Here is a 27764-nt window from a genome sequence, read left to right as displayed (position 1 = left end):
TAAATATGTCTACATTATACATAGGATTGCCTCTGACTTAAACATCGAATCAGCATCCTCCGAAACTTCTACGATCCTGAGACGGAGGTGGGGTGAGAAATGGGTCTCCTACAAAGAACCAATCACTTTTGACGCTTAAAAAGGGCACTAGATCTTTTAATTTGCAATTGAATGAGCTCCCTCCAAAGTTTATACGACCACCCCTTCCATATACAGTGCCGTGGAAAAAAAATAAATAAATAAGTAAATATTAATACATTGAACCATTACGGCTCTTTACTATAGACAATGGCTATAGGATTCCCTTTGACAGGAGAGCAGAAATTTCAATTTCCCTTCTAATAAACATCCAGAATTATCCTGTGGGATAAGGGTGGAATCACCCAGAGGGAATTTTCCACGAGGAATATTTTCCATGGAAGGGATTTTCCACGGGAAGGAGGATTTGAATATACTTTGGCTGAATTGCCTCTTGAGCAAGTGCCACTTCGGATCCGCAATTTTGTCTTTTTCTGCCTTAACTTAAAACAATGAAAAAGGATAATTTTTTTATAGACTCTTTTTACCTAAATATTTAGGATGCTTTTTTCCATCTGTGAAAACGAATAACGTCATAAAATAATCATCAGCAATAAAGGAATTGACGCGGAATTTTCAACTAGTTAGTGCTTAGAAAATCAATATGTAGATTCAATTTTGTAACAAATTACGTTCGACAAGAGAATCAACATTAGTTTTTAGAAGTCGATTTTAGTAAACTATTTCTAAGGTGTAATCAAATCTATGTCATATATTCATCAAAAAAAGACTATGAAAAAATAAAGAATCTTGATCATATTCGCATATCTTCACTTGAGCGCATATAATCAGGATCAGCAATTTGTATTTTCTGTCGCTTTTTTCAAATGTTTGTTTGATTAAGTTATTTGACATTGAATTTAAACTACATAAATATACTTGAGTAATACTTCTCCTCAACTGGCTTTCACCTATCTGAAAAGATTTAGGACACTATTACGCCCATCAAAGAGTGGGTGGTTATGCTCAACATATATCACTTTACCCCCTGTAGATATCCAATGGTGTAGATAGTAATTTAATGTCCTTCTGCCCCCCACAATTTACTCCGGAAACTAACCAATCATTTAGATTTTATGACTCCAGCACAAGTCTTAGGAGGCAGCTGTAAGTCCCCCACTTCGCTATGTACTACTGTGATGGTAGCTGAACGCCCCCTACAAAGAATGTGTATCCTTCAATTATTTAAGTTGTAATAGTATAAGGAAATAAAGGATTCCAAAGACCCCACGTGCTAAGGGGTTTGACCAATTGGTATTCACGCTGTTGAATCTTTTGCTTCCATTCACAGGGTAGTTATTGCTTGCAATTTATAGAGATACCCAAATGTCAATACTTTAAACAATGGATAGTTATTTATGTATCTTTTAAAATAGGAATTCAACTGCTACGGTTATTCACGCTGAAAGTGATAGTTTGACATGTAGAAGGGCTCGATCAAATCCATCGACTAAGAAAAAACGACAATCAATGAATATTTCAATCCAGGCGCGTAAGCAGGGGAGGCCTTTGCGTGTACAAGTAACATGCCTGCATGTACAAGCCTCTTCCAGTCCTTAGCTGCGAGGCGAAGGGCTCATTTGACATGCAGAAGAGGTAAACTAATTAAACTGCTAAAAAAATTGCAATCGAGGTGCATTGAATCCATAGTTATTTGGAGGATTAAATTTTTTTAAAGGCTATTTAAAAAATTGTTATTATAAAAGTTTCACACTGCACCACCCAGACATAGGTTTACCACCATCCCCCCCCCTCAGACCCGGTTTACCCCCCAAGCTGAAATTTAGCTTCTTAAAAATCTTGTAAAAACTAAGGTAAGTCTGCATAATTCAAGCATCCACAGAAACGGACCAGTTTTCTTTAGAAGCCTATATTCTTACCTATATGGTCCTACAAGGCTCTTTTTTATGTTTTTCTGTTATTTATACTTGATTTGGGAAAATTGACTCTAATTTTACCCCCCTCCCTCCAGGATTTTGACGTAATTACGACACTGGTCAGTACCTAATATTTTTTTGGAGGGGGGGGGGTAAGCTAGCATTTTCAGCAGAGTCAAGGTTGATAAAAATACAACAAAAAGGAGAATTAGCAGAGAATTTTAGAAGCTACAGCAAAAATCGTAACAATCTTGAACCTCTTGGAATACACTGGCCTGGCTCTTCAGGATATAGAACTTATACTAAACACGAATCCAGGTAATATCTTACAGCATGAAATTCAAACCAAGTACACATTGTTTATCCTATTTCGTGCGTATTATTTGAGTTATACCTCACCCATTTGATACCAATTTATAAGCATGAGTCTAATCAATTCCCTCATCCCCTTGTCCAACGCGTGTTAGGTTAGTCTAGCTCGTTAATATAAAGAATAAAAAAAAGATTTTTTTTGGGGGGGGTAAGCTAGCATTTTCAGCAGAGTCAAGGTTGATAAAAATACAACAAAAAGGAGAATTAGCAGAGAATTTTAGAAGCTACAGCAAAAATCGTAACAATCTTGAACCTCTTGGAATACACTGGCCTGGCTCTTCAGGATATAGAACTTATACTAAACACGAATCCAGGTAATATCTTATAGCATGAAATTCAAACCAAGTACACATTGTTTATCCTATTTCGTGCGTATTATTTGAGTTATACCTCACCCATTTGATACCAATTTATAAGCATGAGTCTAATCAATTCCCTCATCCCCTTGTCCAACGCGTGTTAGGTTAGTCTAGCTCGTTAATATAAAGAATAAAAAATAGATAAAAACATGTTTGGTAAGCAATTAAGTCTCTTATCGTCTTCCTAAACTTAGCAACTGAATGCATTTGTGTGTTAAGTTTTAAATGTAGTTTTTCAACGAAAATTAAAGAGCGAATGCAAAACTTAAGGCGAGCGTCAATCAGCTGGTAAAAGATGTTTCAAACTTAAACAAATGGAAATTGCTAAGAAAGAAGAAATTTCGCTAAAAACAGACATTAGCAAAAATAAATAGTACACGACTGCGCCGCTTAAACACTCCCAATGGATAGTGTAATTTGCACTTTACTGAAAATAAAAGAAGTATCTTAATTTGAAATAAACAATTAATTTTTCTATAGATTTGCAAGGAATGAATTGTAAGAAAGAAAATAGCAACAAAAATAGCGGCTTAAAAAATTTATTATCACAAAAGCTGCTAAATCCTTGAATAACTTCTTGAAACGGCTGCCTCAGTACTATTTCTGGTAGCTTCTGTTCGTTTTAAGTTTGACTTTATAGTTCATTGTGTCAAGCAGTTCACGCTGATGAATAGTCATTACAGTTATATTGACAAATACATAAACATATACATATACACGAGATATACATTATATGCCAATAAAAATGCAAACTCTAAAAAAAACGCATATTTACTAACAATTTCTACGTCAAAAGAATCTGCGCTATAGCAGTTCTTAATATTCAAAATTCGTCAAGTTTAAAGTTACATATCAAATATTCTTATCATAAGAACAGCTGTGTGGTTTTAGAAAACGCATCTAAAAAGAGAACTATTATTGGTGAAAATTAAATCAGCCTATCAGTCCAGCGTATTTAGACACTATTAACAAAAATACAAAATTTCACTTTTTCCTGGGGATTGTCGTAGATGTGTATGTGTGTTATTTTCTCCAGGGGTAAGATAAAGTATGGAAAAGGATAATGGGAATAGTATCTCCAAAGTTCAAGGGTTTGTTTTAGTATAAAGAGACAGCACCGCAAAGGAGTGCCAATCTCTGCCGCGAAGTGACAATTTTGGCTGAATAAGGCCAAAATGCTATCCTGAAGCATCTGGATCGTATCCCTCCAAGATAGTGGGTATGCTAAATGGGGTTGTTATATTTTTTTATTAATCATCTTTTGAATAGCAAATAAAAAATCCATTAGCTTCATTTGGTTACATGTATAATGGGGCTCAGTCTAATACGGTAGTTCTGTGTCTAGCGCGATCCCTAAGAGATCAACTTATTTTGTATTTATATCAAGGAATCTTTTTGACAAGACCTTTCTGTAGAGGGTCTGACCAACCTTCCGACCCCTTTACGTTTCACGTATTTCAAAGATGGCACCGGAGTTACATTTGTTGAAGCCATATAGCACTTTACCTGGTACAGTATTATAGCTTTGCATGACTTGTAGAGTAAGAAAATAGATGTCAATTGCGCCTTACTACCCATCCAAGACCACCCAGTTGAATGCTAGTGCTGAGGGGGGGGGGGGTTGAAAACAAGGAAGGTTCGATAATTTGCAATTTTCTGTAAGACATTGAACTTTATTTCGTTATATTCAACGAATGTTTATATGAAACGGATAATCAAAAAATATCTTGTCGATGGAGCCCTTAATCAACGCTTTAGACCGTCCAGTAGGCCGCTAGCGCAGGCGAAAAAGAAACGGTGTCATAAATCATATTTTTGTTCCGCAAGTCTTTTTGCTTCAGGAGCTCTATGAATGGGTTAATGAAAGTGGGCTACTTGAAATACTTAATATTCATAGAATATATACTTAATATGCTTAGAATAATTAACATTGTTTAAAAATTAGCTTTAAAGCCTCCCAGTCGCAGAGTCATGCTGTTTCGCAGTGTTGTATTTGTTCCTAAATCTAAATGGAAACCGTTCAAAATGAGCGATTTCTATTTGACGTTTATCGTTTAATATTATACGTTTATATGACTCTGCAGCAATTAAGGGATTGGTCAGTGCATACTTTTATTGGGGAAGATGGGTGCCTAAAACTTCAAAAATGTTCGACTTCTCTGAGGCACTCCTTTAGATACAGTCATCTTCTACACAAATCTGACTTAGAAGCAGCAAACACTTCCTAATCTCTAGAACCCTTAGTCAAAGCCAAAAGTGACAATTAGCTCCAGGTTGTATAATGTAAGAGTCCCTATCCTATAAAAACAGACTAAAAATCATACCCCCAAATAAAAAGTCGCAAGGGACAGTCTCTTCAGGTCTAATTTGATTTTTTCTATATTTTTCAGATGTTTCGCCAAGTTTTTATTGGAGGTCGGAAGTTTCAGAGATTTGACCTTTTTGGTTTTGTTTCCAACAACAGGTTTTGTGAGAACAGACAAGTTGCGGTTCTACAGGGGTTAACGTTGACAGCTTATGTCCAATTATGGCGTTACGGCTAAATTCGGTAGCTCTATTTGAAAAGTAACTTTCACACACTTTGTATGACTGGTTTGCCTTTTTTTAAGAAACCCTAATTTAGGCCCTAATTCTAATCTTGCCATGACTACTAGATCTAAGCTTTATATTTGTAACTATATAAAGTGACGTCAAAACGTAAAATAAATTAATAATGCCCTTTCGAGATATTGTTAGTCCTCTGAAAAGGTCAAATGTTACTTGCACTTTAATTGAAAATGACACATTTTCGATATTTTTGTTGAAGACAGGGAAGCGATTAAGTCTTTTTTGAAAATTGACAGAACACTTGCTATTAATAATTGTGCATTTGCTGCATTGCGGGTAGCTCTCAATAAATCACAGGTGACACTTGAACACAACGGGTGGTTGGTAAAGGGGGCAACATTCTCCCTCTTATTCAGGGTGGTTTTTACAAATTTTTAGCTTATAAAAATAATTTTTGTTTTCCCCTTCGAATGCTAAATTGTCATTTTTGCTTTCCTGGTCACATTATATAATCGTAACAGGCTAGTCTTCTACCTAATGTTTTAAAGCTTGAACTGCTATTCGATATACTACATAGAACTAGACATAAAGGTATCTTCCACCTTCAGGCACATACTTATGGACAACATGGAACAAACTTACCCAAGCAGACATTATAAGAGCAACCTTAGTGTATAAGAGCAACCTTAGGTGCGAAGTATCACCAGAAGAAATTCTCCATGGGGAAACAGTCTGCAGGAGAAACTTCAAAATGGGGGGGGGGGATTTTAAGGAAATATTTTCTTCAATAAGGATTTCGGATGCCCTTAAAAAGAATAAGAAATTAAATAAAAACAAGTCTTTTTTCAAATGAAAGTATGCTAAGAAGTATTTTTCAGGTGGAATCGAAAGCAGAAAAGTTTCGGGGGTGAATTTGTAGCGAGGATGGAATTGTCCGTCGGTAGTTTCCGGCGAAGAATTTTACGTTGGAGGAACTTTCTATGAAGGAAAATTTCGTGGGGAGGATTTTCCATGGAGGGGGGTGGATTTCTTGGGATCATTTGAAAAAAGATAGTAAATTAAATAGAAAAAAAGTTTTTTCTGCTGAAAGTAAGGAGCAACATTAAAACTTAAAACGAGCAGAAATTATTCTGTATGTGAGGTGAGATACCCCCTTCTGAATACCCTATTCTCTACGCTAAATTTTGACTTTTTTTCTCAATTCTATAAGAACGATTTCTGAAACGTAAGGGCCAATTAGAATCAGAATGTTTTTTTTTGCAAGGTTTTCAAAAATTTAGCGGGAAGAGAGGGAAATTAGTCGCCCCCTAATATCTGGAACTCTTCCTGTTCGTTATAAGTTTTAATGTTTCTCCTTACTTTCAGTAGATTTTTTTTCATTTAATCTTTTAAACGTACTGCGCCCTTACTAAACATCTTGGATTTTCCTTTTCCAAGAACATCTGTATAGGTCACTGTTATCATCATGAAAACTTTTATGTCTGCTGCTTCTTGAAAAGCCTTAGGCTCAACCTGATTCACAACCCAGCCAAGTTTTACTTCTTTAACTGTTAAATCTCTTTCATTTGGAAAATTTGTTCTAAAATCATTTTGGTCTCAATTTGAATTTGTCTACAAACAGATTTAGTAATCTGACATTGACAACAAAGTTCTTCTGCAGGAAAGCACAGTCAGCAATCGCAGCAGATTGTTTAGGTCATGTATTAGATCTCCTATCCTTGTCTCAACAGGGACAGGGGAATACGCCACCCTAATTGACTAACTGTTACAATTTTACGCCCTTCGGTCAAATCCATCAAAGTGATGATACAACGTAAATTTGATTGTTATCGAGTCATGTTATGATCCTGAAGGTTGAAATTACTGTTCAATTTTCGAGGGGGAATCTCCCCAGCTATGAATACGAAATCAGTTATATTTCAAATGCTCGTCTCTTTATAATTGGATTTGAATTGTTTAATAAATGTATTAGGCCGATGATTTAATATTGCAGAGCTTATGATATATTCGAAATTCAATAATCAATTAGAAAATCTAATTTTTAGGGTGTTAATGTTTGCATAAGTACATCTAGTAAATAGGAACAGGCGTCCCATGTTAAGCCACGTTTAAGAAACGCAAGTTCGGGGTGTGTGTATATACAAACATAAAAAAGAGAATCGGTACCAGACTCTATGGTTTAAACCAACGGTGCTGATATCTGTTCATGGCGCTTCATCCAGTAAGCGCAGTGAGGGGCTGGGGGCCAGATATTCTGTGCTTTAACAAAACAAAATATCGCCAAGAAGAGAAAACGACAACAATAACAACCAGTGAAAAAAGCCAGGGAGTATTAGCCTCGTTTTCTCTTCTTCTCGATTTTTGTTTTGCCATGATTAGCCTGTGTAGTCTCAGAAATTATTTATCATGTGCTTTCGCACACCATTCCTGTTTACCTTATCAAGATTTCTCCTGGTAGCCATTTAAAGCTGCAAAAATCAAATCTACTCACATGCTCTATTTAAGTATAAAATTTGATCAGGAATGGAGATACCAGCAATCAGTAATTTGTGTAAAAAATATCACTTGATTTTTCAAAAAGGAGGTGATCAGACTTCCTGATGTAGTGATTGGATCTTAAAAGCCATACTACTGATTTAACCATTTCGGAGGAGCCACGGCCTATCTAAACGTTTTACATTTTACTTGTGGTGGGATGAATCTTAGTTTTTTCTTTCTTTTTTTCTTCTATGATGTTTCATTTCAAACTGGTTGTTATGGGATATCGGAACAAACTCATTCGATTGGAATTTTGACCTTGATCCTTTTTGAGTACTTTGAGTCCATTTTTAGTATTTAGATAAAAAAAAGTTTCAACTGAAATTAAGGAGCGAAATTAGAGCTTAAAGTGAAGAGAAGTTATTCAGTATCTGAGGGGGGCTGCCTTTTCTTGACCTTAGATCTCTACGCTAAAAAATCCCCAAACTCTTTAAAACACTTCTCTTTAAAAGTTATTTAACACTTTTTTTAAACCCATTTGCATTCAACGGCCCTTAAGTTAGGGCAGTTTTTCTTTAAAGAATTGTGACAAAACTTCAAACTTTAACATAAAGAGCAAGGGGAGAAGAACAGACAGTACCCCTCAGAAACAGAATAGTTACCATTCGTTCAAGTTCTACTGTTGCTTCTAACTTACATTTGAAAAAAAAATGTAAATAAGTTTTCCTTATTTTATTTCTGACCATTTCACGAATCATCCCGGGAAACCCCTTCCTCTCCTCGTGTAAGATTTTCCGCGTAAAATCCATCCCCGAAAAATTCCGTATATTTCTCAATAGTAAAACTTGTATGTAAACGATAGTCAAACTGCATCTTCCCACTTTCTCTATGTAAAACCTCCCCTGAAAAATTCCCTCGGAACTTTTCCCCAGGGGAAATTCTCTCTACCAAAAACCCATTCCTCAGAAAATTCCCCCGTAGAATTTTCGCATATTTTCCAATAATAAATTCCACCTGCAATTAGTGGCAAAATTAAATAACTTGCACCCAATTTCCCAGGGGCCTTGGGGGTTAAGTCTTTCCCAAAGACATAGTTGTTAAACCTTTCAACTATGTTGAACCTAATTGCTTCTCAAAATTTTGATCCAATATCATTAGGGGAAAAGTGGTGTGGGAGGGGGTTAGTAGTCCTCTAATTCTTCGGCCACTTAAAATGGGCACTAGAACTTTAATCATACTTTCAAAGGAGCCCACTTTCAATGGGTTTCAATATGATCACCCCTGGAAAAAAACATATAACCATGCATCCGTGATCTTTCTTCTGGCAAAAAAAAAAAACACAAATTCCATATTTTTGTATATTTGAGCTTGAAACCTCTATAATTGGGTTATCTGATATACTGAATCTGATGGTGTGGTATCCATCAAGGCTGCTTGACTTTTTTAGGATATTTCTTTCCTATGTCGAAAATCAGGCGAACTTTCTAAGAAAACAGAGCGGGACTCACCTTTTGTGAATGATCTTGACATACATTTACATAAACAAGGAAACAATCAAAACAAATTCTTTTAATAAAAATGGTAGGTTAAGATACGTGTGTATTCAAGGACGTCTACAGGATGGGGTCAGGGTAGCCACAACCCTATAGAAGGCCAAACATTTCAAAGATTTTCGATTCAATAAAAAGAATCCCCACGTCGAAAAAATATTATTACAAAACGATTTCACAGAACTACTGCTGGTTGACTATTTTGACAGAATATTCAAATTTTTGTCCGAAGTTCAAATTACGATCCTACTTTAACTCCTTAGTGCAAAACTGAAAAAAAAACTTCGTAAACATTACTTTACTAATACTACGACAAATTCAGTTGAAAGACGAACAGAAACTAATTAAAAAGTACTTTTCCATAGAAGAATATTTTAAAAGAAAAAAGTACCAGTCACAAAAGTAGGAACTAGATGAATCCTAATTGAATAGAAATTGAAATGAGTAATCCAGTCAAACCTAAAACGGGCATAAATTGTGGGAAGTAAAAGCACAACTATGATCTCCTAAACCTTCCAAAGGCCAGAACGTAAGGTGTTGAACACTGGTAGAAGTTAAACAGGGTGTTAGTGCAGTAAATGTTAGCTATGCCTTTAAAACGAGGCATGGAAAAAAGGAATTATCTCCTTGCCCACACACAGTTTGGAAAACTCCAGAGAAATCTGATAAATTTAAGCCTAAGAACACATTTTGTATATGTGAAAGGTTTTTTTATGATATTTGCTTTTTGTATTTTTACCAAATTTTTTTTAACAAAACCTTATGCCGTCTTATCGGACCAGTGTATTTCATCGTCACAGGAATTTTTAAATGAAGTTAAACAAAAATATGGTACCTGCACACGCGCATACTTGTACTTTCATGTCTTTTTTGGGCAGCCACTTGTATTGTGTTACGTGTTATATCATTCTGTAATGAAACGAATTGAATGAGCGAAAAAAAACAACAACAAAAAAACCCCACTGAAATCGCTGAGAAATACGAGAAAGCAAGCGGGAATCATGAACATAACTCCTCCGAATTCACAAGAATTAGTTGGTGATTAAAAAGTATCTTACGGAGAGAAGGCCTCAATAATCTTAAGTTTTGGATTATAACATAATACTATTTTATTTAGAGCATTACAAGACGTTACAACGACATGTATTTAGTTTTTTAATTCGCATGTACCAAGAAAGCCACTGGGCCCAGACTTTCCAAAAAATATGAAAGTTTGTTTGGTAGTTACTTATGATTTTACACTCATTTTTTTTTCCATTTTACACGAGCATACCCCCCCCCCCTTACAAGGAAAAAAAATAGTTGTATGTACCATTAGAACTTCCCTTGCTTTGGTAGTGTCTCTCATAATTTATTCAATCGAGAATAAATCTTTCATATAAACTAAATACTACAATCATATAAATATATATATATATATATATATATATATATATATATATATATATATATATATATATATATATATTAAAACATAAGGATGTTTTGTTGAATTTTAATTCAAATTTAATTGGATTAATAATTCAAAATGATTTTATAGAGATTAAAAAAGAATTCGTATATTTAGGGGCTAATTTTTTTTTTTTTTTTTTTTTTGGAATTGTAAGTATGCACAAGAGGTTAAGCATAGAGTACAAAAGGGAAATATGAATATGAATTAATTTTAAAAAGTGAGGATGGAAAGATTAGGGATTTAGCAATGCATTTATGCAATTTTATTATAATTTTTTTTTCTTATTTTAGGACTAAACTCCTCCCGGTTATGCATTACGGGTGCGAGCTGTGGTGTTTTAGGGAAACTGAGGAGTAGGAGAGAAGGCAAAGGAATTATTTTAAGAGAGTGTTTCGGGCCCATAAATCAACTCACAGTGTGTACTGGAGAGGGATTTGGGACTAAAAAATCTTAAAAAGTAAAAATAAGCTTATGAAAGAAGTGTATTTTAGTTTGCTAGAGGATGAGATAGATTTAGGGTGGCCGAAGGAAATTAAGAAAATTTTAGAGGAAGTAGGATATTCATATATTTGTAATGAAGGTAAGGGATAGAATTCGGATACAGTGGTTGATAAGGTAAAAGAAAAGTTAGACGAGCAAAGAATGCGGTGTGGTAGGCTCGGAAGGAGGCCTCGGGATCTCTGAGTTTATATAGTACGGTGAAAGAAACGTGGGAGAAGAAGTTTATTTTAAGTTGAGGTTGAAAGGGGAAGAAATAAAATTTGTTTTGAATTTTAGGGGAGGATTGATTGATATTGGGGAAAGAGAGACAAAATTTAGGGGTAATAGTGTTAACCCAGTTCCTTGTCTGATGTATGGGGAAGATGAAGATGATATTTTACATTTTCGGGGAAATTGCAAGGAATTGGTGGATTTGAGAAATGTGTGTTTTTCGTTAGTGTTGACAGATAGAAGGTGTGCGGAAGGGATTGTAGGATCACAATTTTCAACGACATTAAGGTATCTGGATAAGTATGTTGATAAAGGGCTGATACATTATAAAAGATTTTGTCTCTTTATAATTAATTTCGGGAAGATTCATATATAAGAACGTTTTTCTTTTTAATTTATTTGTGTTTTTGTTGTTCTTTTTATGTTTATGTTTTGTTTTTCTCCTATGGCATTACGGCTTTTTTGGAAATACATAAATAAATACATACCCATTCCACCCCCCTTTGAATATCCTTGATTAGTTTACCTTTTATTTTCTCTTTTTTGATTTTCTTAGAATTCTTTATTTGTAAGCTTTGGAGGAGAAATACTCCTTCCCCTTTTTCCTGACTGCATCCACGATATTGAATTCATTCATAAAAGTAGATTATGATTCAGCAATTGCATGCATAAAAATTGTGTTTCGCTGACACAACTCACTTTTATTCTCTTGTTGTTGTCTAATTGGTCTTGAAAAAACCAGCCCTGTCAACTGAGTTATAAACTAACTTGAAGTGTGGGAAAAGGGGCTACTGAATTTGGCGTAACGGTATTATGGGCATTAAAAGTCACTAAGTGTACCCTAAGAACAACCGCAATTGGACATCCTAACAAAAGCTTCTTTCGAAAAATGAAGCTAATTTCCAGAAGCCGCCACTCTAATAAAATAATTGCAAAATCGTGAAAATGGAAATCTTGCTATGAATACTTGACTGGAACAAATTGAGACTTAGTAACTTTTAAAGGCTGTCATTAAATGCTTAAAAAATTAGCTTTGAAAAAAATACATTTGTACAGTCGAAATAAAGTGGCTGTATGGTTTGTCAATGTATCATTCGAATACAAATTCAAACTGTTGCAGAGCGAGGATCAATTTTCAGAGAGAGGGTTCCTGTCTTAGCCTGCAATTTCATTTCTCTGCTATTTCACAAAACGATATATGAGTATTTACTGAAAAACGGATAATTCGGTTTAAGAGTTTACCATTGCCCCTCCGAAATGTTATCTCATTCTCCAAATTTGTCACTGTGCTCCTCGGTCGTTCAAAATCAAAACACATTCTCTGAATACTGAGTCTCCAGTTATATTTCCATCTATGTTTATTTGAAATCGCAAAAACCCTGTAGATATCTCCTTTACTTTTTAACCCTGTTCGAAACACAATATTTACTTTTTATATGTTATCTCGCAATGTTTAACGCCAATTTTCCAAAACTGGTCGATTTCTAAATAACATATAGTGGTTTTGAGTGGTCGTCCGGTGTGTGATTAAATTAAAAAAAAAAACAATGAAAAAACAAATTTGGTCAGTTGAAAGTAAGAAGCACCATAAAAACTTGAAACGAAGTGAAAACATTCCTTGGTCCTTGAAACATTCTCAAGGGTTGAAAACAACCCTTGGTCTTTACGCTGAAGTCTTAGCGTTTCTTAAGGAAGTACATCTCATTCAAATTCAATGGCTTTTGTGTTTCAGCAGTCTTTCTTAAAGAATTAAATAAAAATAGAAGTTTTTTCTACTGAAAGTTAAGAGCGAGATTAAAATTTAAAACGAACAGAAATTAATCCGTATATGAAAGGGACTTTCCCCTCCAATTTTTTTTTATTATTTTAAAAAATAGAGCTGTGAGAAAGAGTCAAACTTTAGCTTAAAAAACAGGGTGTTGAGGAGGGGACAGTCCCTTTAATATACAGAATAATTTCTGTTCGTTTTAAGTCTTAATGTCGCTCCTACTTTCGGTAGAAAAAACTTGTTTTTTTATTCAATTTCTGATCGTTTTTTAAATAATACCATGAAATCCGACCCCACCTCTACCGAGAAGCCCCCTCACCACGGAAATATCCCATGAAAACAATCCCGGTGAAAAATTACCCCGGACAATTACTCTTAACCTCTCCATGCATAAAATTGAGACGGGAAAGAGAAAGCAAGACATATAAAAATAATGTTGTATAAGAATTTTGGCAAATTCCTGCAGTTTATAATTTCCCCTGACAAGTTCACTCCGTGGAAACTTCCCTCTCCATGAAAAATTCCCCCATGGAAAAGCCCTCAGCAAAAAAACTTGTCCCTCTCACCCGAAAATGTATGCATGCATCCCAATAATAAATACTATTCGTAGACAAGGGGCACATTTTATAACTTGAAGATCTTTCCCATGGGGCTGTGGGGGGGAGGTCATGTTATACCCAAAGGCATAGTTATTGAGCCTTTCAAATCTGATGAACAAAATGGCTTTCTCAAAATTTTGATCGCACAGTTTTGGGAAAAGTGGCGGGGGAGGTGGCTTAGTTGACATCCAATTTTTTTGGTCACTTAAGAAGGGCACTAGAACCTTTAACTTTCGCTCAAATGAGCCCTATTCTGATATTCTAGGACCACAGGATTGATACGATCATCCCTGGGTAAAAACAAACAAAATAAAACAAACAAATAAACACACATCCATGATGTTTCTTCAGGCAAAAAAATACGAAATTCCACATTTTTGCGGATAGGAGCTTGAAACCTCTACAATAGGGTTCTCTGATACTCTGAATCTGATGGTGTGTGATTTTCATAAAGATCACTTGACTTTTAGGGTGTTTTTCACCCTTTTTTGGAAAATCGGGAAAATTTTCTCAGGCTCGTAATGGGTAAGACTAAACTTAATTAAATTTACATATTTTATATCAGCATAAAAAGTCAATTCTTTTGATATATTTATTGGTATCAAAGTCCTTTTTCTTAAACCGTTTTTAGAGTTTCGGTTGCTATTGAGCCAGGTCGCTCCTTACTTACAGTTTGTTACCTCGAACTGTTTAAACTGCAATTTTTTCAGATTTGTATTTTGGTTGTTGTTACGTATATGAGGGAGTTGCCATCTCCTCAGTACCTCGCACTTTACGCTAAAATGTTTGTGATTTTATAAAAAAGCTTATTATTCTAATTAAACGGTCTTGGTGTATCAGGAGTCATCCTTAAATAATTGGAACAAAAAGTCAAACATTAGCATAAAGACTGAGGTATTGAGAAGGGGGCAACCCCCTTATATATATATATATAATAATTTCTACTCGTTTCAAGTTTTAATGCTGCTCCTCAATTCCAATTATTTTTTTTTACTTTAATTTCTGAGTGATTTTGAAATCATGCTAAAAAAAATCCCCTTCCCTCTCCCTTGTCGTATAAATTTTCCCTGGAATATTTCCCCTAAAAACTTTCCTTCTCGTGGAAATTCCCCCCGTAGAAATCCCCCAGCAAAAAATTTCTCCCAACGAAAAAAAGCTTAAGTATATTTCCCAATAACAAATAGCCTACTATATGTGAACAATGGGCAAACAGTGCAACTTACAGCCCTTTCCCCCCAGGAACAAAGGAGTGGGTGAGGGTATTGTTAATGAACCTTTCACCTATGAAAATTGTATTTGCATTGATTCTTAGTGTGAAATAGTCTCTTCCTTATGTGTATCTTCTTAAGGCCACGAAGATACTTTATTTAAAGTTTTACAATCAAATGAACCCCAATCGGAAACAAATCCAGTTGTATTGATTCTTGACGTCCCATTTTTATTTTAAACAAGAAATTGGAGCTCTTTTCATTATATGACTTCAAAATATGTTTATTTAAACAAACAATAATTTAAAGTAAAATATTACTCAATAAGACTTATAATTAAACGGTCAATGAATATTCGTCTATATTCAAGGCTGTAACCTGATGGGGGTCAAGGTGGCTTCTGCACCGCATTGAAGAAGGCCCAAAGTTATGCAGATTTCCACTCCATTTGTTTGAATAATATTCACCCTTCCAAATATCCATCTTAAGTTCTATAGTAAAAACATCATTAAAATTTGTTGCAAAACTTAGTCCAAAATGTAAACAGCAAGCAAAAGTCTTAAGTATTCAGCAGTCAAGCAAAAAAGCTTTACAAATATTACTTTTATTATCTAATTAGAAAGGCAACATAAATTAAAAATGAATAGAAATAAATTTAAAAAACTTTTTTCGAAAAAAAGAAATCTTTAACACAAAATTAAACCTAAACCCAAGACAAGCAGAAATCAAATCAAATAATAATTCAATCTTAAAAGAACAGAAATCAGTTTCAACGAATAAATGAGACCTATAACGCAACAAAATTTACTTTGGTAATCAAATCAAACTTAGAATGGACACAAATTATTACAACTAGCAGCAGGGTTAACTCCCCACAAGCCTTCGAAAGGTCAGAGCGTCATTTGCGATTTACTGAAATGCAAATATATGTTATATATTTTCTCCTTCATAACGTTAATAAATCCAGAATATCTGAGATTCTGAGGAACCAACATTATTGTGTATTAAACAGTCAGTCCACTTTCATTAGTCCTTTTTAGTTACTTTGAATATTATGGTGATCATCTTCCTTTTTTTGTTGAAATAATGGCAAAAAACACATTGCTCGAGGCGAAAATTGTTTTCAGTAAAGTACAAATGACGCTCTGTCCTATATAAGTCACCCATCCTTGACGTTTATTCTGAAAACATTCCTAACGCTGATTCTAAGACTGAAGGGGAGCTAGCGGGTAAAACGCAACCTTCTTCACGTTTGCATGAACGACCTCTACGGACTTTAGCAATCAAATTCACTTTTTACACTCCTTGCCATAGAATAACCTACTGAACCCCCTTCCTTCCCCGTAAAAGCTGGTGTAAAAGTATACAAAACATTACATAAATCAATGAATTCTCTAATGTACCTACTCATTCAAACGTAAGTTATTAAAAAAAAGTTTTGTTATTACCATTCATTTTATATTGACATAATTATGTGTCTAGAGACTGAATCTTTCAATATCCTGTATATATGTCCTTCGAAACTGAAAGTGTTCATCCAAAGGATGCGGGTACTTTCAAACAGAGAAAGAGTTAGCTTTTTTTCAAGGAGGGCAAACGCAGACTTTGCCACCCCCTGCTGCACCGTCAATAATGTAAATGTTACAATTTTTGCCTAAGAATATTACAATTTAAAATAAAGCTTGTTTACCCCCCCCCCTCCCGGGGACGCCGTTTGGGTTGCCTTTTCCCTAGACCTGACCCTGGATTCAAATTGAGTAGCTATCCCAAAACTTTGATGGGTAGTAATTTTGTCCTCTTAGGTGCAACATTTGTTTTTTGTGGGACCAAATGACTGAAACCAGCACTTTGTAGTCACTAGAACTTACAGTTTCTGTTCCAATGAGACTTTTCTAAATATTTTTCAACACTGTTGGCTCGACTGTCCTCCCCCTTTAAGTTCTAAATATTCTTGAATCTGTGGGCGCTTCTTATTCAAGTTGTATTTTTTTATTATTATTTTTAACCCTTCTCGTTTTTTTTTTATTTGTCGCCCTCCCTTATGAAACAACTCTTGGGTTAGTACCTGATAATGAATAATTTCATAGTCATACTTTTGTGAATATTCTTTTTGCAACTAGTGCATGAAATTCAATAATAACTATTTCAGTTGCTATGACAACCATAAAATCAACCATTCCCATGGACAAAAATATACAACCCCTAGTTTTAGTCTTTTAGCTAACTTACACTTTTTCAACAATATTTTTTTAAAGTAAATTTGGCAATGGTAATTTACTCATAATCATCTCTTCCAATTCTGAGATTCGTGATGTGATAAAACATCCTCGGGAATAAAGAATCCTTTTTTTTCTTGGTTGTCCTGTAACTATACGGAACTTTCAAAACATTTCAGTAAATGACTTAACAGTTATAGTGCCACTCCGATATACAAGTCTAATGGACAAATCCAGGGGCCATGCAAACACGCAGATGTATGGTTTGGCTTTTAGGCTTGAACCCCACCTCACCTGAACTAGACAAATAAATAAAAAAAAACACTTAGGGTCTTTTAATGTCTAAAGGTATCTAGAAGGTCAATGTACTGAACCATCCCCCTCCCCATATGTTTATCTTCTACTTTTCCTAATGAAAATACCAAAAAGGGTATTTTCAGTGAAAATACAAGAAAAAAAGCGTTCTTTAAAGTCTAGTTCTTTAATTCGCAGAGACATTACATACTTCTAAACCAAGAAAAGGAGAAATACTTTAATTCATAACTGTTTAAAAATACGATGATGGTCACAACGAACAAAAAGGTTTTAATAACAAATTTACTACAGCATTACACCCAAAATTTCCTATTTATGAGATTTTCGGAGTCGCCTCCAATTTAACTGTATTCCTCTTTAGACATGGCCAGTGGTGAATCCACAGAATAAGAGGAGGGGGCTGGGAATAGGATCGTATCCAACATTTTGTTTGGGAGGTGGAAGGGGGCTACAAAAATAAACTTGGAAAAACGGAAGAATTTGCGTGCATTTCACTACCTGTATTTATTACTACCCACCCTGGCTACGACCCTGGCTGGGATGCAATTAAACTGGAGGCGATCTCTTCTGTCCAAATGAATAGAAAATTTCGAGAATTTAATAATGTAAGAATTTTGTAATTATATATTTTAATAATTTTGTAATTATTTATTACAGTAATTTTGTAATTATTTATTAGTTCAGAGTAGGACTTAAACTACACTGCTGCCAAAAAATGTTATATCGCATGGGTTTTACCTCATACTTAACTTAATTTTTTCTGTGTAGCATAATTTCTAATTATCTCAAGGTCCATAAGCATTCTGATTCTTTCAATCATTTATTAGGTCTAGGCTAGAATTAGATCCTTTGCAAATTTTGACTTACTAAATCAGTCGATTCGATAAGTTGACACCCATACCAAGAAATAATAGCTTTTAAGACTTCAATGAATATTCATCACACGCCGACTTCTTTCAACTTTTCTACTACCGCAGTAGGCGGGGAAGAGCAAATGCTCCGCAACTTGTGGCCAATCAGCTGAAAGGAAGAAGTAGCCCTTCGGGGCGTATATTAACGACTGCTATTTTGTGATTATTGTCATTGATTCTTGGTTTTTAAGAGAGAAAAGTTAAAAAAGTATCATGTCTTGTGTGCAAGAAACCCCAGTTGATTTTTCTAATAAGGACATAAAAGCCATTCCAATAGAAAAGATAGGTAAGGAAACTATGGCTATTGTAGATTAAGCTAGGATAATTTATTATGCATAAGAATGACGGTTGTTTTGTGGCTCGATCGGGCACATTGGCTCTGCAAGGGGGGTAACAACCTTTTTTATATTCTGAATCGAACACTATAATAAGAAAATCTGGCGCAAGATTTCTCTTCTGAACGAGCTGCAATAGCAACAAAAATATCATTTGATTCCCCGAATTTTCTGGGCCCAATTTGCACCATAAGATTATTTCTAAGGTTGAAATTACCTTGCTCAAAACTTCCATTAATACGGTAGCAAACAACCACTAGATACTATTAGATTTGCACTTTTCAAATGTTCAAAAATAAATAATTTGCCTAGGCCTATGTGACTTAATATAGTATAGAAGCCTATTTTACCGTAAGCCGAGAGTGGACAGCTGAAATTAGTTCTCATTCTGTTGAAAGTTGGCCAGACACGGCAATTGGAGGGGGAATTGCTACCACTGGAGTTTTGAAGCCCCCTCCTTCTAGATTTTGAAAAACCCATCTCTTGGTCCTATTTACGCTGAAAAATGCCTTTGTATTACTTGTCTTGGTATTTCATTTGAAAAAAAAGATTTTGAAAGATTTGAAGATTTTCAAAAGATCATTTGAAAAAAAGCAACGAAATTGCCCCCTAACCGGATTTGAACCCCCCACCCCTCCTACATTTCCTTGAATTGACTCCTGTGGAATAGGCTATAAAAATAAATTTGTTTTACTCTTAATTTGAGCTGCAAAGGGTTTAAGCTGAGACTAACTTGAAACTGAACAAAATATAGGCCTAGGCCTGCTGATTTCTTCAGCTGTTAGGAAAAGCTTACTTTTTAGCAAAGTCTTTTTTTGTATTTCATTTCGCAACCATACTTAGAAATAGGCTTTGATGCTGTTTAAGTTTTTAGTTGTCTAAATGAGGACATGAAAAAACGACTCCTCCACAATTTCTTTGGCGCTCTCTCCCCACCAAGAAAAATTGAAAAGCTTTGCTTGTAAATACACGTATTTGTTATTATATGCCCTATAGCCCGTAAATGATATGCTCTGAAACCAGGGTTGTAATTTGCTATAGGTTCGGGGCCAACTGCTCCCTCCAATCCCAAGTTTTCCCCCACTCCGCCCCCTTCAGCTGAAGACATCTTGTCTAAAATTGAGGATGGATGCCCCAGCTACTTAGGATATGTGTTAATTTATTTTGATGAGCGACATTTCAGTGAGCATACATTCGAGAAAGTGCAATAAATAGGGATTTCATATGAAAATCTAAGAGATCGTAGGAAGAAGCGTTTAACAGTCGATTTGGGAAAAGGCAAGGTCTAAACTCACTCCCTTTGACCTGTACCAATATCGAAATATGTAGGCTATTCATGTTTTACTCGGTTGTAGCAAATCGTATTAATGCTCTAATTTGGAATAGGAGAGCCAGGGATCGTAGCAATTATGGACGACAGGCTTGCTAATTGTCCTTGTAACAAAAAACCCGCAACTGATACGTCGATTCGACGCCTATGCGCCAGCAATGGCATTGGAGGATTTTTATTCTTTTCTTACTTTGTTTTTTTTTAGATGGAATGTTACCACCTGGTCACCTAAACGGAGTTCCTCGCTCACGCTACCAAGAAAATGATGCTGCAAGACGTAGTCGGACAGCATTCAGCAAGTCTCAAGTTGAAAAACTGGAAAAGGAATATGCACAGGACCCATACATTTCAAGGACACGTAGACTTGAGCTTTCAAGTGAAATCGGAATACCTGAGTCCACTATTAAGGTGATTTTTTTAAATCTCATTTTACAGAAAAAATACTGCACCAAATATATTAAATATTTTAATTTGTATTAATGCAAATTTTGTATTAATTTTTTATTTTAATTTGTCCGTATGTTTTTACTTCTACAGATTTTTTCGTGGATCTACGGAATTTGATGACTGTCTACGGACAAAAAAAGAAGCTACAGAATCTGCGGAATACCTAGGGAAAACCGAAATCCTATTAAAAATGCTATATTCACTCTTTTCTTATAATATTTCCTCAAATCATAAGAGAATTCTGCTACAAATTTTAATTTTCGGTTCGACGTCAACGGGTATTCATACCCAAATTTTTATTAAGTCTGATCTGCTACTTTTTATGTCTTTGGCATAAGACATTGTTAATTTTCATTATAGGTGTTTGGACGAAATCCTTACAAAACAGAAAAGTTTGGAGAACCTTACTAGCCAGCAAATAAAAGAAATAAGTTTCAAATCTCGAGAAAATTCTCATCTTTTAACTGTTAACCAGGGGTGGATCTAGAGCAAAATGTTGGGGGAGGCCCAATTTGAGAAGGGTGCTAATGATGAAAATCTTGGGGGGCTCAATGCGACAAAAGTGCCAGTAATTGACAAATTTCTACTAAAAAAGGAACAAAAGAAGGAATGAGGGTTCCAGAAAAATCTTGGGGGTCCCACCGGCCCTCCTGCAGTGAACGATTATGACAGAAAAAGTTGCGGGTTTTTGCGGTCATTTAGGTCTTTTTTTCTTGTTTTCATTTACATTTGTTTTTCTTCGGTTGAAGACTAGAACGTCATCTATAAATTTCTCGTCTTGATGTTTTTTCTTATCTGTATAAAATATGTGTTGTTAGCATGCTGTAACTTACTTTGTATCTTTGTATAGATATATAGCATTAAAGGTGACATAATTATAAGAGTTCCTCTTTCTTTTTTATTTTTGTTTCTGAGCTTCAACTTTCTAACGTCAAGAAAAATAATCAATAATAACTAACAATTTTGTTCTTATGAAATGATCCATGGTTAATACAATCAGACACTTAAACGTAGTTTTTTTTTCTATTGGGAAGGAAGGGGGAGCTGCTCAGGAACTACGCAAAAAATCAAATTATATTGAAATATAAGAAATTATAATAAATATCGGAAAAATATCAATATTTTGATGGAGATATAAGCCCAAAGCCCATCTTGTCTATATGTCTGAGCACTACAGAGTATGATTAATTCAGCCCATGCCTTGCATCGTTGTGTTTTGGCAATGAATGTTATTTCTAAATGTATCTTCTTTTACAGATTTGGTTCCAAAATCGTCGAATGAAACAAAAACGCATTCAAATGCCTATATCTGTTGCTGATGCCAATTTTGCTGCTTATCTGGCCATACAGACCGTTCGCCAAAGAGAAATGCAACTAGCGATGCAGCAATCATATTTTCACGCATTGGCACCATATCCATATGCAGTTGCAACCTATCAGCCGTATGTCCATGTTGAACCTGAACCATTTATGCCTCATTACATACCTCACTTCCAGGCTGCCCCTTCTTCAATTGGTTCGTTATCTCCACTTTCATCGTTATCTTCAACGACGTGTTGTGAAAGGACACCATCACCTAGGAGTGAACCATCAAGTCCTAAATGTGAATCGAAGTTATTTAGGCCTTTTTAAAAAACAGTCTTGACTGAGTGTCCCCTTCCATGAAAGACAATGTTTGTGCAGTCATGAGTTACAATCCTTCTACTGCTATGCATGTGTTCATCATAAGAGTCATCATCACGCACTCTGTTGCAATAATTTCAACCTATTTGAAGAAAAGATGCAATATAAATTGGAGAACAACTACACTAACCACGTTTCTTTTTTCTTTTATTTTTACAGAAAGCAATTCAAAAGATTTACTTTAAGAAATTTAATAGTCCTGTCATGTACTTTTTTCTGAGCCCTGATGTATTTTCTCTAAATTAATGCATCTAATTTGTAACTTTTAAATTTTCTTTTAAACATAGGTTTATACAACAATAGAATAAAAACTAATATTTTCTTAAAGTCAGAGGTCATCAACAATTTTTCGTTCGAACAGACGCGTTATATGGCTGGTCCTCAGGGAGTTATTTTTATTCTTCCTGTTCTTCCTACCTTTTAATTGTTCTAGGCTTGCCATAGTTCAGTCCTGTTGTAATTCTTAAGTGCGTTGTATATTTTTTTTATTGTGTTTTGGTGACTGTGTACCAGCAAAGCGAATCCTTTCCAGCTCCTCACATTCAGAGGTCTTTGATCCTACTTAGACCATTTCATACCTCTGATTTCTGATATAAGTGGGCACATAAGCATGTGCTCTAAGTATTCTTAAAGGTATTCCGAAGTATTTCAACCACCATGAACAGTCTGGTGGGCCTCATTCCTCCCTTCTATTGTCATATTGTGTCTTATGATTTGCCCTTAAGCTACTTTAAAGCGAGATATTTCTCGTAATGTGATAAATAGACAGTGATAATTGTAGATTTTTGTGCTTCTATATTTAATGGAGACATATTTTTATAAAGTGATAATTATGTGAAATAAATGTTTGCTACTTTAAATACGACGTTTTCCAGGTTTTGCTTTAGTTGCAAGGAGTAAACGAATTAAAGAATACAAGATTGCACTTTGGTGTTTCTACTTTTGAATATTGTAAATCCCAACTCAAACTGCATTAATTAGCAAAATGTCATAGTATGTAGTAACGATGACAGAAAAACACCAGAGATTGGATGAAAACCTGTATCTATTTTTAACTCTATACATTAAGACTATCAACAGATTACACTAACCTAGTTATTACCGCATTAGGTATAGTTACATTAACTCTTATTTTCTACACACCAATTTGTATACCTAAAAATAACAGAATATTGTGTTTATGTACTCAGTTAAACGTCTGTGTTTCCAAAAGGCTATGTGGCCTATATATTCATTACTGGTAACATATTTTATATTAGAGTGATTTGGTAATAAAGGAAGAAAGACAACTCCAACGATTTTATTTTCAATTAATACAATGCCATCTATTCAAACAGTGAGAAAGTTTTTGTTTCCTCTATTAATACCGCGCGAAACTTATTTTTTGTAGTGAGGAAGCCTTGATTTCAAAGTAGGGTATTCACGACATGATGTAACAATGAATGCTAATCTATATGGGAAAAAATTTACAGCTAAGCAAAACATAAAGCTCCCAGCATTCAGTTCTGTTGAGCAATGCCGAAGCGTTGGGAGGATATTTTTTAACAATATCGATAGTTTTGAACTTGGTTATCAAACGCCAAATTGCTTAATGCCATTAGACTCAGTATTTATTAAAAGTAAGCCGTTATCAAAGTAGTTTGTTCAAAATAAAACATTAAAACTAAGATAATGAAAATCAAATTAAAAAATTTAATTCAATATTTGTGATTTAATTTTGAATAGCAAAAAAACATTTTTGACACCTTTATACTTCATAACTGTAAAAAATTTAATCTTTATCGAAGTGACAACTAGATAAACACAATCACTCCTGGAAAAAAGGATAATAAAACACAAAAAAACGTATCCGTTCAGGGGGAAAATACAGAAATTCCCGCCATTCCGTTCGGGGGAAACATTTCTGATTATAATGGCTTCATATATCAGCTCATGGGTACCCTTGCAATGCAGGCAAAAGTTGACGGCATATTTTTACCGAAATTGCCCCTTATTAAGTTGTTTTCCTTGAGTTTTCTATAATTATACGAACTCTCTTGTGTACTAATAAATGCACTTATTAGTAATAAACAAATACATATTTAGGATCAAAAGAAAAAGCTAATTATTCGTTTGAGTCTTATCAATTGTTAGGCTCTTATACTTTTGTTATTGACAAGGACCGTTATTTACTTACCATTCCATTACTATGAAGAATTTGACTTTTTTTTTACTCCACCCACATCATATAGAAATAATTTTTTGTGAAAAACTACAAAGGGGTCACTCAGTCACAAATTAGAAATTATATTTTCCTTATTAAGGGTCAAAATCTATTGGCAGGCAGCCAACAATGAGGCAACACACATTTTTTCCATGGGTTTTCCCTATTCTGCTCTCTTTCCTTTGATTTCTTTGTAATTACTGTACAATGCCAAATTGTACAATGCTAAAAAGTTAAATTTGCTTGGCCAGCCAGATCATAAGCTTAATTTTGCTTTACTAAATACGTATATAAATGCCGAAAAAAAAATAGTTTCATTTTATGAAGAAACGCACGAAAATTATGTTTACTATCGTCGGATGAGTCACAAACCAGAGTAGCATATTTGACCACAAATGCACAATACTTGCTCATAACTAGCTCACTATGGAACTAAGATATAATATTACAATGCCAGATAAATTTGCTTAATGTTTCCAGAAACGTTACTAATAGCCTATTTGTGCATGCCTTAATTCAGCATTGAGTAGGCCACAAGTGTTTTGGATTTGTTTCAGTGCAGAGGCTCCTCTGTTTGTTGAGTGATTTTACTGGATCTTAAGTAGCGTACAATTTTGTGGCAAGATGCCTTCACATCATAGAGATAGAAAATATAGGAGGGACCAAAGTGAAGTCAGTTGTTGTCTAAAGTATCTGATCTTCAGCTTCAATGTTATTTTTTGGGTATGTTCAATTTTTCTTTTAGTCCAGACTAGGGCTAGTCAAGCTGGTAAAGGTGTGTTGTAAAGAAAAGTTTAGGGTAGCCTACTACTTTGGCATTTTTATTTTTTTTTGTCAAAATCTCAATATGTATTTACCTGTGAAGTAGCAAGGGCATAATTTGTTATATGGCAGAGGGGCAAGTTCCTTCCCAGACCTCAGTTTGCCTCTCTCCCCAGATCCCAGTTTATCCCCCCAGCTGAAATTTAGTTTCTTCAAAAAATTTGTCAAAACTAAGGTTAGCCTACATAATTCAAGCATCAGCAGAAATGGGTTAGTTTTCTTTAGTATATCTTTACCTTTTTTGTTACTATATGGCTTATTTTTCAGTTTTCACTGTCATTTTCACTTGATTTGAGAAAACTGGCTCCAACTTTAACCCTCCAAAGGGATTTTGACAAAAATTACATCCTGTCAAGTAGGCCTAGATAAATTTCTTAAGATTTACAAATCAAATAGGGTTAACATAGTAACTTGACAATACCTTTCTAGAGTGGGTTCTTGGCCCTGGATTCATTACTGAAAGTTTATTTTCCTAACCTAACCCCTTTCCTTGGCTTAGACCTTGGTTCCTCTTGTACAATTGGTGTCACATAAGGTGTTGACAAAGCCTCTCTACTTGTCCCAGAGCAATGCTGCCACAGTGACATCTTCCCATTTAGGTACTAACAAAGGGCAAAATTCTAGTTAATTGACTTCTTGCTATCTTGGAAAGGGTTTAGGTTAGGAAAATGAAACTTTCAGGAATGGGTCTACAGGCTAAAATATGCCCCAAGAAGGTGTTCTAAAGTACCCACCTCCACTCCTTCTTCCTCTAGAGGGCCCTGAAATTTGCCTACATGCCAGGTCTATACCTATTGAAGTTTTGACAAAACAACATTTTACCTTAATTTTCAGTTACTAGTTGCTTTTTCTTTGCCTTTAGTTCTGAAAAATGCAATTCCTGTTATTTGAGTAGAATTTTGAGCCATATCAATGTTTTTTTTCAAAATTTAGGAAATGTATTTGCATATCATTAAAACCATATAAAATGGAATTGAGCAAAGTTATGAAGCTGAAAACAGTTTTGTTGTACTTCAATTAAGCAGAAGATCTATTTTGCAAGGTTTCACTTTTATAACACACATATTTTTAAAGGTCATCATAGGTCAGGGCCCTCTAGAGGGAGAAGGAGTAGAGGTAGTTGCTTCAAAATACCTTCTTGGGACATACTTTAGTCTGTAGATTCATCCCAGAAAGTTCCATTTTCCTAACCTAAACCCTTTCTGAAATAGCAAGAAGTTAATTAACTAGAATTTTACCCTAACAAAGTCTCAGCCATCCTCAGATCTCAGTCCAAAGTTCTTTGCAAAATGTTGTATAGACAACCTGTCTTCTTCTGTTGCCTGGTCTCCAGTTTTAGGATGTCCAAGGAAGGCAGCCTTCTTTCATATAGAGTACATTTCCTATATAGTTCCCCCTTTTCTTCCTTAGAATAGCAGTAATGAGAGACTGACCAGTTCTATTATGAATTTCAGAGTTACTAACTCTGTTGCCAGCTTACATTTAAAATTCTCCTTAAGCACATATTTTTGAATTCAGGAATTCTCTTTTCAAACTGTTGATTCATTTTCCAGTAGGCCCTACTCACTAGCATAGAGTGTATAGAGAGCACATTGTTATTGAAGAGACATAACTTCAGTCATAAAGAATATTTGCTGCCCCTCCAAATGGACTTTAGTCTATTAAAGGCTCTGGTTGATGGAAAAATTTTGCATTTAATCTTGGCCATTATTTTGTCATCACAACTGATCCAGCTATCCAGGTATTTGAAATCCTTCACCTGCTCTAGATTTATATTCTTTTGATGCCAAACATGTGGTGAGCTTGTGATGGGGCATGCTTTTTGATTTGTCAATGTTAATGGTTAGCCCAACTCTTCTGAATTTTCTATAATGACATCAATTAACTGCTATAACCTCTGTTTAGAATCTTCTAGCAAGACTATGTCATCTATGAAATCCAAATTAGATAGTTTCTTACTGCTTACTTTTACACCATATCCAGAGTTTTGTCCTAAGTTGTAGTCCATTATAATTACAAAAAGAAATGGGGAAAGTACACATCCTGAGAAACACAAGACATGATCTTGAAAAATCTGGCTGTGCCATTCTTAGTCTTGATGTGGCTCTCAGTCTCTTCATTGAGGGAGATAATCATGCTCACTAATTTTTCTTATGCCCCATAATACTTGAGAACTCTCCAAACATTCTTGGTCAACCAAGTCAAATGCCTTTTCAAAGTCAATAATTTGTAGATATAGCTTGGTGTTCTACTCTTTTGCTGATCCAGTGCCTCTTGAATCTGGTGCAATGTAACAGAAGCCAATAGTTTGCATGGTACCATCAGAAGGTTGATACCTCCAATCATCTTGCAACACTGTCTCTCCCTTTGAAAATTTTCACCAATATCCCCTTGGTCCATTCACAAGGAATCTTCCCTATATTCTGTATATTGGTGAAAAGGGCAATTCATTTCTGCTGATATTCCATCTTTGCCAGGAGATCATCTGTTTTTTAGCTTTTT

General features: G+C 34.9%; 2 protein-coding genes and 1 long non-coding RNA gene across 5 annotated transcripts in view; 2 read left to right on the top strand and 1 right to left on the bottom strand.

Moving 5' to 3' along the window:
• Positions 1-15256: 15256 nt before the first annotated feature.
• LOC136036298 (uncharacterized) lies at positions 15257-25823 on the bottom strand. Its single transcript, XR_010619686.1, has 3 exons — positions 25684-25823; positions 19128-19275; positions 15257-15491 (listed from the first exon to the last, which is right to left on the bottom strand). It is a non-coding gene; the product is annotated as an uncharacterized LOC136036298 (long non-coding RNA).
• LOC136036297 (segmentation protein even-skipped-like) lies at positions 18611-23091 on the top strand. The gene is made up of 3 exons (XM_065718447.1): positions 18611-18728; positions 20313-20515; positions 21812-23091. Exons 1-3 carry the CDS (start codon positions 18656-18658, stop codon positions 22184-22186), a joined length of 651 nt encoding a protein of 216 aa, XP_065574519.1. The 5' UTR covers positions 18611-18655; the 3' UTR covers positions 22187-23091.
• Positions 24767-27764, top strand: part of LOC136036296 (tetraspanin-5-like) — a 53553-nt gene continuing 50555 nt past the window's right edge. For all 3 annotated transcript variants that reach the window (XM_065718445.1, XM_065718444.1, XM_065718446.1), the window contains exon 1: positions 24767-25163. In XM_065718445.1, the coding sequence (XP_065574517.1) occupies positions 25065-25163 (99 nt within the window). In that variant the 5' untranslated portion in view covers positions 24767-25064. The remainder of the gene's footprint in view (positions 25164-27764) is intronic.

This window comes from Artemia franciscana, chromosome 15, assembly GCF_032884065.1.
Source record: "Artemia franciscana chromosome 15, ASM3288406v1, whole genome shotgun sequence".
NCBI classification, from domain to species: domain Eukaryota; kingdom Metazoa; phylum Arthropoda; class Branchiopoda; order Anostraca; family Artemiidae; genus Artemia; species Artemia franciscana.
This window is presented reverse-complemented; position numbering and strand designations above follow the sequence as displayed.